This window comes from Melospiza melodia, chromosome 6, assembly GCF_035770615.1.
Source record: "Melospiza melodia melodia isolate bMelMel2 chromosome 6, bMelMel2.pri, whole genome shotgun sequence".
Taxonomy (NCBI): Eukaryota; Metazoa; Chordata; class Aves; order Passeriformes; family Passerellidae; genus Melospiza; species Melospiza melodia.
The window spans coordinates 15,043,494-15,055,699 of NC_086199.1; the positions used below are offsets into that span (position 1 = coordinate 15,043,494).

Genomic DNA, 12,206 nt, shown 5'->3' on the forward strand with positions numbered 1-12,206 from the left:
CGGAATCAAATAGTGCCCGTTCTGGGGTCATCACTTCCTGGAAAGAAGCTGTTTGCCATAGAGACAAATTCACCTCAGAAACCTGTCTATGTATGCAAGTGCTTTCCTGAATGTGCCTTTTTTTAATGTTTGGTGTGTGAGCTTCCCAAAGCAGTAATACCAGCTTGGCTTACCCATCCTTTGAGGCATATGTGCAACTCCTGATTTGCATCATGGCAGAATTTCTGCAGCAAAATTAGGAGCCAGTGTGTGCTCAGTTTTATGGATGATCTGTAAATAAACACAGCTCTCTTTTGCATCTTTATTTACACTGAAAGTGAAGGTTGCCAAAGTGACTGGTGAAAAATATGACAAGAAACCAAGCCTCTGATGAGACCAGAAAACACTGCATTTGCTTCTGTGAACCTTTCTGTGTTTCCTTTTTGATTCTGGTTGACATTGGAAATCTGTGTATCCAGCCCATTTGATAAGGTCTCCTTTTTCTTTTCTGAAGCCTGGCACTGCTGCCCATCCAAGCATTCCTCAACATTTTGCACAAGTTTCATGGGTGCCCTGCTGCCTACTGCTAGCTCCTCTGCCCGTTCTGTACACCTGTATTTGAACAGAAAGAAGCATATCTGGGAATAATTCTGGCTTAATCTCCACCCACTGTCAAAGGTTAATTTTATCAGCTCGGTTGTTGAAGTTACACCCTGGGTGACACACAGCACTTCTTGCTGCTCAGCCCTGGCTGTGGGAGTGAGTGCATGGAAACCCAGTTCTGAAGCTGAGGTACTGAAGAAAGCAAAGCCCAAGAAATATGACACATCTCTCACTTTATTGTACTTTGAGATTTGTAGGTGGTAAATGCTGTGGGTGTTTTTTACAGACACTCCGGAGTCCTAATATAATTTACAGTTTCATTTGGAGAGAGCTGTTTCAAATCTTTGCACATTCTTCTAAGATATTGTAAAAGAAAAGCCAACAGCAATAATTAGTTTGGCATTTTCTATGTTTTCTATAGCACTTAAAGGGTAATAACTTTTTGTAACCAATCCTGGAGAAAATCAGGTTTTATGGAATAAGATGACTTAAAAGACCTGAATGGACATCAGTGACAGATGTACTTCATGCTGAAAAGCTCTATTCCACTGCATCAAAATAAGGAAAACAGTTATACACATGATTAGAGGCTGTGACCCTTTGGTTCAAATGATCAAAAAGAACAATATTAAAATTTGATTTACAGAAGCTACTGCTTGGCCTGTAATCAGTCTGACCAATAAAAGCAACCCAGACTTTTTCAGAATGTGATTTCCCAGTAGATAGGTTAGCTGTTTTTGTAGGGCTGAAGAAACACAAAATGGTTTTAAAATATATTTGATATGCTCTATGAGTAAATTGAAATACTAGCATATAACTAGTTTTAATGGGTTTTGTTCATAAATTGCCAGATTTCCTTAATTCAAGTGAAACTTGGTAACCACTTGAGAATAATTGTCTTTAAAGTGAAATATTGCTTTGACATTCTACTTCATTTATATTAAATATATGGTTTACTCTTTTATATTAGAAGGTAAATGAAAGCTGGTCAGTAATATGATTCTCCTTACACTCTTGCCATAGTTCACTATGGAAATGGATTCAGGAAATGGCAGATGTGATTAAAAACTCTTCAGCTGGCCCAAGAGCTGTTTGCACAGCACAGTTCTGGTGAGCACAAGCACTCCTAGTCGTATTGCAATATAAATAAAATGATTCTTCAGCCTGGGGACTTGGAATTTTTATTCTAAATCACTGGTTAGGAGACTGGGAAGATGGGATTTCATGAGGCTTTTCCATTCATAAGAATGAAGACAAAATTGCTGTGTTGGTCCTGTTTCCCTGTGCATGCAAATATATTGGAATCCACGCCAGCCCAATTTGCATGAGGGTGTCAGAGCAATAATCCTATAAATTGACACAGAAGGGTCAAGCTCAGAGAGAGACAACACTGGAGAACTGTGCACAGCACATAAATGTTCACCTCGCAGAAGCTGAATGCTGAAGATTGCAAAACTAAGAAATTCCTTCCTCCTGCCTTTTAAATGCATCTACAAGTGTACAGCTCATGTCTGGTCAAAGAAATTGAATAAAACACTGAAATTGGACAAAACACTGAAATTGGACCTTATATCTCCTGACTTAGAAAATATTCATTTTATTCACCAAGTTCTCATGAATTCTAACTCTTTTGTGCATCAGTTTTTGAAATTTACTTCCAGTTTTCCCTCTTCTGGAAAGTTAAGTGCTGTTTTTTGTTTCTGATATTTCCAGTTGAACGTGAAAATGTCCAGAAGAGGACCTTTACCAGATGGATAAACCTGCACTTGGGAAAGGTAAGACTGACAAACAGTCTTGATATTGTGATACAAGGACATAGCCATAGACAGATTGCAGTTAACTCCTCTAAAGTAGTTAAATTTTGGAAACAAAGTTGACATCTGTGCACATTTTGGGGGAGAATGAGTGGAAGTTCAAAGCCTGTTTCTATATTAATTAAACTTCATCTCCAGGCACAATGAAAGCTTGACTGGCTTTTATCATCTCAGTTGCATTTAAATCTTTAATGCCATTGCCTGTTACCATGAGGGTAGAATTTTCCCACAGAATGCACCCACTTAAAATCAAATATGGTTGAGGCTCTGAGATGATGTCTGTGTTCTTCCCTGAACTGGAAGTTTGAACATCTAAGGAATCATGGCTAAAGAAAGCTGTTCTTCAGAACCTGCCTTCATCCCAGATCTGAAGATGGAAAACAGTAATTCCTTATCAGTCATGTTATTGGGGGCAATATGATGGGATCTTCACACATCCACTTACATCAGAGAGCTAATGTTTGGACATCATATCTTTAAGTTGTAATTGTTTCTTAATGGCACCATAGTATGGCTCTTAAACCTAAGATACTGTTCTTATTGATAGTAGATAAGTACTACCTCTCCTGAGTAGTTTGTCATGCAGAGAATTTTTTTTTTTGATGTTTAGATTGAAAAGAGAAAAAAAAAATCCTAATATTACTGAGACAGCAGCAATGCTTAGTGCAGGATCAAGGAATGAGACCAGCTTCCTGATCTACTCAGACTGGTGATTGAGCTTCACAATGCTTTAGTATGTGCAGCTAAATTTCAAAAAAGTACAGAGTGGGACTAGGCTTGGGCTGACTCTCAGTTTAGTAGTTCTTGAAAAGTGATTGCACTCCAGACACAGTAAAGTAAAGGGTTTTAGAAGAAAGGCATCACATTTATAGTTGCTTAAGTCCACTACTTTGCAGTGAGTGTTTTTGAAGGCATAAAGGGATCCTCCTAAATCTCACTGGAAAATCAGAATAAGGCCAGTTGGAAATGTTTTGACTAGCAATTGCTCCCAAGGGCCTCTCAGAATGAAGACAGTGTTACATGATGCCTTTGTGAATCAGGCTCTAGGGCTTTAAACTAACTGCAGGTTTGGAACTTGTCAGAAAGGGTTGTCAAATATGTGACTGCAAAGAAGGTCTTTGATTTACTGAAGGAAAAAGGCTGAAAGGGTGCTGTTAATTCTGGTGTGCCAGGCATATGAAGTCTTAGAACCTTTGTGGGCAGGTCAGATTTCTCTGGAGTGCATACAAATTTTTTTTCCTCTCTGATTCAACAAATAAAAATGCTCTTGTGAAGAAAGGGTGAAAGCCTTTTGTTTTATTAATGCATTTCCTGGAAGTGGCGTAATAAACATAACCATGTAAACAATGACAACTTCACTGGAGCTGTCTCTAATTTCAGGTGATTCTCTGAGGAGACTCACTCACTGCCTTTATCCTCAAAGAGGGACTTCTTACAGAGTGGGTTCTCTTTTTCAGAGGCAGCAATGAAGTCTTCTTGTACTTCTTCAGGAAACTTTTAGTGTGATCCCACTTGGATCATCTCTTGAGAGGATCTGGCTCTGCTGATCATGGGATAATTTGGAGTAGTCTGAATTTCTGAGTTCTGTTTGTTCTTGCTTTAAGTACTGAAAGAATAGAAAGTGTTTGGGATTTAGTCTTTCAGATAAGTTATTTAATTTTGAAAGGAAAGATACTTTGCTTTCTTTCATGGAGCATTGTTTAGTCTCTTTAGGCTAGATTAAAGACCACGGATGAAAATGCATGGTCCCAGTTTGCCAGGAGCAGTGCTGAATCAAACAGAAGTGCATTGCCCCACCAAAGATGAAAAGATTGGGCTCTTTAGGGACACGTGAGTGAGTGGCACTCACTGAGCAGACAGCAATTGCTGCAGCTGGGACTACCCCTAAGGGCTGAGCTTGGCTGTGTGCCTTAAGTGCACACATCTACCAACACTGAAGTGAAGTGAGGAGATGGTTCCCTTTGGAGGAGTTTGCTGAGAAAAGAGAGACACAATACAAGAAGTTGCTTTTTAAAGTTAGTAGAAAATGCTGGGAGACAGAATGGCACCACCAGAAGACTTTCACATGAGAAGGGACATTGTGGCTGGCTGGATCATGGGCTTATTTCTGCACAAAGTGGTATTTGCTTCTGCTGGACATGTCTTAGTCTAAGGGATCAGCACCCAAGGCCTGGGTAGTTATTTCTCAGGCAGAGTATTTAGGGTTAGAGTCTGTTATGGGAAATCCTGAATCAGTCCTTGTCTGATTTCAGTTTTAGCTCCAACATTCATAGGTCAGAATTGCCACCAATGTGAAGAACAATCAGCTGTCTCTTACAGCAGGCTATGATTTACTTCTTGTATCTCTCTTTTGTAAAATTCTCCTTCCATCTATTGAAGTGAAGGGAGACGACCCATCTTTGTTGATCCAGCATCGAACTCCAATTTATTGATCTCACTCACACACTTTTATAGTGGTGTTAATTAAGCTCATGCATATTGCAATATCCGAGCTCATCATAGGTCACAGATTACACATTAACCCCTCCTTTTGTTTTCAATACCTGTGGTTTGTTATTGGAACCAAGATTTGTGTTCTCACCCTGATATGAAAGTTCTCAAGGCCTCCATGTTTGTCAACTTTTGCTTTCCCAAAACTTATCCAAGGACAAGATATTTACTTGTTATTAAAAACAACCTGAGAACTTCTGCTGTTTACATAAACATGCCTGAGAACTTTTGTTGTTTACAGAAACAGGCTGTGAGAATTAGCTGCTTACAGCAGCCTTTTACTTTTCCATCAGCTGTATATTTTCATGGCCTTTTTTCCTTCAAGCCATGTCTGAGCAAAATTCTCCAACACCATCTCTCTGAAATCATGATGGTTTATCAAAAAGCAGTGTTTTAAAAACTACCTGGTTTCTTTTCTTCGCAGTGCAAGCCTCCTTTGAAAGTGAAAGACTTGTTTATTGATATACAAGATGGCAAAATCTTGATGGCACTCCTGGAAGTCCTGTCAGGACAAAAGCTGGTATGTACAGAGAGAGAGAAGCCTCCATACCTAGGAGCTGGGTATGTTACAAGCAACAGTGCCTGGATATCCAAGGAATAAGGGTGAATTTGGTCCCATGTCTTGTATAATGTAGTAAGAATTTCAGCAACGTTGTTGTAATTTCCTTATGTTACAGGTGGGTGCCCTGAGCTACAAGGTAGATTTCAAGGAAATATGACAATGAGGTGTAAATGGTGTGTGATCAGTGTTAATGTTCCTAGCCCTGAGGGTTTTTAAGGCTTTAATACTTTAATGCTCACACATTCCATTTGGAGATTACCCAAGTTACATTACCAAGAAAACACATATTTGCTGTATCATTTTTTTAATCCCTAAATTCTGTTTTCTATTTTGTCTAAGATCATTATGACACTCAGTAGCTTTTCTGATGCCTGCTGTAGGTCTGAGTTTCATTCATTGCTTAGATGAATCAATGAATTAAATTCATTGATTTAGACCATATTAGTAAGACTAATGAAACCTGAGTTTCATTCTGGTATCCTGACTCAGGTTTCATTAGTCTTACTAATACGGTCTAAATCAACAGGGCAAAGTTTTACTAATCAGAAACTTCTTCTCTCCTCCTTTCTTTGTAAGAGCTGTGTAAAGTTCCACATACCAGAAATGGAACACCCAATGCAAACATAAATGCCCAGTTGACTTTAATGTTTTCTTTCTCCATCAATCTTGTCATCAGAGCTCTCCATACTTGGGTAAGAAGAGCAGGTGTCTCACCACTGCAGATGCACCTGGTGATGCTCTGTAGTGACTGCCCACCTGCACAGCCTGCAGCAGAAATGCCCCTGAATGAGTGCTCACACATTCAGAGTCAAGGATATTTTAAAATATTCTTGAAGGATGGCAGAGCTGCAGCAGAAGTAGCAGTGTCTCTACGTGCATTCTTACAGGCTCGAAATGAATTGAAGGGGGAGATACATCATGGTAAACCCTAGGCTATGCTTCCACAGGTCAGGGAGGAGGTGAGAGAAGGGGGTAAAGTCAACTGGCTGCATTTCTTGTTAGCTGTTTCTGCACATATGGGTTAAAAATACTGTGTCAAAGTGGAATTGCAGGGAGACAGGCATGCAAAATCTTTCATTTCTCCCAAAGTGAAGGTTTTTGCCTCCCACCTGCCTGTGCCTGCTATTAAAACTGCTCATGCTTCCTAATTAGGATAATTTCATTTAATTCAAGACAAAAGAAAATCTTTTATTATGAATTTTCAGACAAATCTGTTCCTGTGACTGAACATGGCTGGGGAGTGACTACACGAATAATCAATGTGGCAGGCCCAAGAGAGTGGTAACATCTGGGGAGCAGGAAAGCTGGTTGCTCACCCTGTTTTGCTACACTTGTGTAGTTGAAGCATTCTACTGCTCACAAAAATGGCAATAATTTTTCATAGATAGATTTCCTTAGCTTTATTTTGCCTCAGTGCTTTTAAGCTTTGTATGATGTGGTGAATGATTCCACCAGTTTTAAAAACAGTGTGGCAATTCTTTTTTCTAGATGCACGAATACAAATCTTCAACCCATCGCATTTTTCGTTTGAACAACATAGCCAAAGCACTTAAGTTCTTGGAGGACAGTAACGTGAGTATTTTCAAAGACTGGTCTTAATATTTTCTCTTGATGTGTGCTGCAAGTTTTAATTGTTGCTAATCTGATGTGCTGCATATATACAAGAGAAGTGTACTGCTCAGGAGGCTGTGACTTACCTTAGCAGCAAGGCTGAAAAGCCACATAAAAATGCACAACAAGAACACCTACAGAGTCTAAAGCAAGGACTATTTGCTCATTTTATATGTTAAAGTTCAATGGGATTAAAGGATCAGGAATCCAATATTAAAAGAAAATAAAAATAAATGCAAGTAAGTTTTATGATCTGGGTCTTAGTGGCATTACTTCAGTTACACTGATGGTAGATGACTTTCTTTTCTCAGAAGTACTTTCAGTTATAGAAATCATGTATTTTTCTGGTAAACTGATTGCTGCAGCAGCTGATCATGAGTTAAAAGCAAGAGAAAGTGAAACTGGGAACATGATATAAATGCATAATTCCAGGAATCAACGCCTTACAGGGATATAATTCCTCTCATAGTGAGTGTTGTACTACCACACAGCATCACTTCCTGCAGTTATAAATGACCAAGTGTGATGAGACCCTGTAGCTGGAAATGATTCATTCCTTCTTTTTCTCCTGTGATGGGTTTATTCCAAAGCCCTGTGGAAGTGGCCAGTGTGTTGGTGAGAGCAATGGGGTCAAGAGAAGCCCCAGCCATGTAACAATTCATATACATGGTATCCTTAGATCCTCCAGAAAGAGTAAACAGATATTGATCTATTTCCTATAAAGGATTCAAGTAAGGTTAAACTTTATGGCTGAGCAGGGATCAGTGTGTCAAAACCCTGCTTTGTATAGGATGCTCCAACAGCAACTGGTGTCACTGTGCTGCTTCCCTGCACTGAGCTTAGCTCCTGCTCCAGCAGCAGTCCTTGTCTTGCAGGAGAGCTGCTACAAACCCCAGTGCAGGAATGAGCATGGTGTGAGGTCTCAGCACATCTCTTGTGACTTTGTAGGTGTGGGAGGTTTAACATCCTTTGCCTTTTTCCCCAGGAGAGGATGTGAAAGGTCAAGAAGTTGTCCAGTAACTTCCAGGTGTTCCAGGCTCCCTATGGAAACTGCATCAGTAGGGGCTGATCTGGCCCTAAATGTGTACGTCTACACGTCCTGCTGTAGAACTGCTATGAAATATTTTACATATTCCCATATTTCTTAACAGTTTCCCAGTTGATGCTTTTTACCCAAATCCAGCTAAGGCCCACTGGCAGATGAGATTATTTCTCTCTGTTGGTACCAGCACTTGGCAGAGCTGCAGCTGAAGCACATCTGGTTGCCAGGACCTCACTAGGTCCTCAATCAGCAAGGCTAGGGAGGAGGAACCTTGATTTCAGGTGGCTTTTTAATTAGTAGTGCTAAAAACTACTTTCCTCTGGATTTCTTGTTCCCTTAAAAGTAAGCAGTCAATATCTTCTAGCGGAGTATCTCTTCTGGGCTGGGTGACAAACATAAGCAGCAGTAAGAGGGCAGAGCTCACACTAAGCAGTGAAATGATAAATGTGACTTGCTCCCCATCTTGGAGAAACTGTTACTCAAATGTACTAAGTCCTAAAGGTTTCCCCATGCCAAATACTTTGGAGCTAGCAAGAAATCTGATCCTTGAAATATGACAAGTAGAGGTGTCTTCTTGCTAAGACTGAAAACATTGTGCAAACCACTAGATAAAAAGTCATTTTGCTTTCCTTTTTTCAGCTTAACCAAACCGGTTAGTGAAGGGTGGTGATGAAAGTGTTGGCAAAATGCCTTGGCTGCCAGGAGCTTCAGGGTTAGACATTAGAGCCCAGTGGGTGGAACCCGGCAGTGTCTGTGGAGCTGGGGCAGCAGGGTAGAGCCCTGCTGAGTGATTCAGCGTGTCCGGGACTCTCGGAGATAAATGGGCTGCTGGGTGCCATGTGCAGCACTGACAGCTTCCTTGTCTCCTCCCTCCTCTGTGACCTTTGCCAAAACCAAATCTGTGTTGTCTGAGAGAATAACATCCTGGTGTTATCAGCTGGAAAAAACCTCAGTGTGGGAAAGTCTAGAGTTTGCTTGGATTAGGCAACCCTATCCGTTGCTAACTGATTTAATCAGAACTCTGTGACAAGCTGTGTAAGGTGGGATAAGGAAGGAGAAAGGAGATGCATAGAAAAAAAGAAGTAAGCAGATCTTACTAGGATTTTAGATTTTTGTATGAGAAATTACTCTCCTTTTTATGAGTGGGGTCCACTGGAGGGGGCCCCATCTTCCTCCATTTTTGTATGGAGGAAATGCATTTGTAGTCCCAAAAATGCAGAACTGAATTCACTTCTGTTCTGCAGACTATACTGGGGGCTTCAGACAGGAGTTCCAGGAGAAGGGTGATTGTGATCAGGGCAAATTTTCATTAATACAAGATTGCAGCATTGCTTTTTTGTCAGTGGCAGCAGTGGTAGGGACATATCAGTAGTCTCAGTGCATTTTTTGCATATACCTTCCTGCTTTGAATTTGGCTCTGAATTTATGATCTCTCCTACAGGTAAAGCTTGTTAGCATCGATGCAGCAGAAATAGCAGATGGAAATTCCTCTCTGGTACTTGGACTAATATGGAATATAATCTTGTTTTTTCAGGTAATAAAATTTGAATACTTTAACCATAAGTAATCAGTCTTCATGGTATCCATCTATTCCAGCTGAATACTGATTTTTAAATTGGTTTTTAATCCTAAAGAACATAATTAATCATACTAAACCTGAGCTTTTCCCCTCCTAACATACACTAATATTATACTTGCAGCTGCTTTCATTTTACTTCATTGGACCTATTTTGATGTAAATTGGAGACAATTTAAACCCTCATTTAACTTGGACCTGAATTAGAGCTTCAGATTACTACTTTCCCTTCTTTCCTGTGCCTTCTCAGGGTTCTGTTCCAGATTCCCTGGAACTGAACCAATGTCCTGGGTATGGTTCCAGGTCACAGTTTATTTTCAATAACCTTTACTGGATTTGGTCCAATGTGGTGGGAAATTCCATTTAGAATCACTGTTCTCTGGAGACTTACTCAACACAGCAAAAATTCCAAACTGATATACATGGTCATATGAAAGATCTCAAAGGACCTGGAACTGATAACATGTATTTGAGCCTGAAAATTGATTTATCCCCAGGCTGAGATTAAAACTGCTCCCTAACCTACCCATAGTTTGGAAATTACCTTCTAGACAATCCCAAATTCTAATGGACAGAGAGAGATGGAGGGAGGGTTCTGCAACTCTCATGAGACTGTGAGGCCCTTTCATTCTCTTGGTCTGATTTAAAAAATGGCTATAAGGTTAAAAACATGATCTCAAAGTTGCACTGAGGCTTCTCTCCCTGGCTGAGCTCCTGAGGGTGAGCAGTGCTGCACAGAACAGTTTGGCCAGGCAGACTCACAGGCAAAGATGGTGTGACCAGAACCTGCCACCCTGGCAGCAGAGGGCACAGGGGTGGGGGGACCTAAAAGCAGCAGAGTCTCAAAAGTCAGTGCTGGTCAAGGACAGGAGGGCTGCTGCAGGTCACCATTTCTCAATGAAAAATACTTCACTCAAGCAATTCCTGTGAAGAGAACAATTCATTTAAACTAACTTTTCTTTCAAGGACATGTTTCTTTGCATTTTGTTTAATTTGCACAGTTTGGCCTGAACTGGGAGCTTGCTCTTTCTGTTGCCTGGGCTGCTGCTGGCTGTCATGCTTGTAAATACAAGTTGAGAGTTAAAATGAACAGGTTTATTATTATCACTTAAAATTCAGCTATGGCACTGATCCCTTTAAAGTTTGCATGAAAACAAGGGCACGATGCAGCCAGTGATAAAGCAGAACACTGTGTATTTCACCTTTTATTACAGATTAAGGAGCTTACAGGCAACCTCAACAGGAACTCCTCCTCCTCCAGCCTGTCCTCTGGGCCCAGTGGTCCAGAATCAGACACATCCCCCAGCACTCCCAGCGTGGAGAGAAACATGTCCATTACAGTGAAGGACCAGCGGAGAGCCATCAGGGCCCTTCTAATCTGGGTGCAGAGGAAAACCAGAAAGTAAGCTAAAAACCTTGAACAAAACAGTGTCTTGCCACCTGCCCCTCTGAAGCTGAGTCTCTTTTCTCTGTCCTGCCCCATGGGTGTGTTGCCATGTGCTGTGGCTTCTTCTGCTGTTGAATTTGGGGAGCACAGTGTCTCTGAGGGGGGTGTTTCACTATGACCATGTGTTCACAGCAGCCATCTGACCTTGAAGGCCGCTGCTGGCTCCACAGTTTGAGTGTTAAATGTTAACTTGCACTAACCTGCTTGGTGCTGTTTAAAACAGGATCATTTTCTACTCCCCAGACCCCAGCTTTCATGCAGTCTCTTTGACATCTGATTAAAGGTCAGGTATAAGCAGGGGGTGAACTGAAAAAATAAATGTACTGAAAGACTTCATCAGCAGCCTTTTAAATTAAGCAGTAGCCCAGAGGAAGCTTCTCTCTGTATTCCAGAGTGCCTTGAAGGACAGAGCCCCTACCAGAGTCCCTCCTTCCCCAGTATTAAAGAGGGGAAGGGGGTGAAATTTAAGTCACTTCTCCTGAACTTGTAACATTTGAGTGGATTTCCAGTGCACAAGACATCTCTCTCCCCTTTAATAAAAAGTGGTTCTTTCACCAAAGCATTTTGTGTAGAAATGCTTTGTCTTGGCAGAGTTACTAACAGGTTAAAAAACTGTAGTGTAAGATGTCTCATGCTCATGCAAATGCTTGGGGTGTATTTTACATGTATTGTTATTTGAAGTAGTGACTGGCAGAGAGTTTTTATTAAAGAGGGTATGTGTCAAAGTTACCTATACAGGTTGGTTAGCTGAATATTTGGTGGTTTTGTCTCTGGATTTTTATCTTGCCTTTGAACACAAATTTTCTAGTGTTGAAGACAAAAATTTACATCTTAAATACTTGGTCCTGTGGAATGCATCATCCCTTGGTTATCTCCAGGGAAGCTAAGGGTGCTTGCTGAGCAGATAAACTTGCCCCCTGTAGTTCACTGCTGCCAGTGCAGACCATAGAGGAAGTACAGTTTTAGTCCAAATTAATGCTGATGTGGTTATTAATAGGTGGAACAAAGAAAGTGAGGACCTGAGAAGTGAAGGCCACAGACTTTTCAGCCCAGTCAAAGAGTGCAAATTGAAAAGATCTAAT

The 12,206-nt window shown here is 40.8% G+C and overlaps 1 protein-coding gene across 2 annotated transcripts in view; it reads left to right on the top strand.

Annotated features, from left to right (window-relative positions):
* Positions 1–12,206, top strand: part of CLMN (calmin) — a 76,334-nt gene that overhangs the window by 47,930 nt on the left and 16,198 nt on the right. For both annotated transcript variants that reach the window (XM_063160029.1, XM_063160027.1), the window contains exons 2-6: positions 2,296–2,357; positions 5,311–5,406; positions 6,937–7,020; positions 9,543–9,635; positions 10,892–11,079. In XM_063160029.1, coding sequence (XP_063016099.1) covers positions 2,296–2,357; positions 5,311–5,406; positions 6,937–7,020; positions 9,543–9,635; positions 10,892–11,079 — 523 coding nt within the window. The remainder of the gene's footprint in view (positions 1–2,295; positions 2,358–5,310; positions 5,407–6,936; positions 7,021–9,542; positions 9,636–10,891; positions 11,080–12,206) is intronic.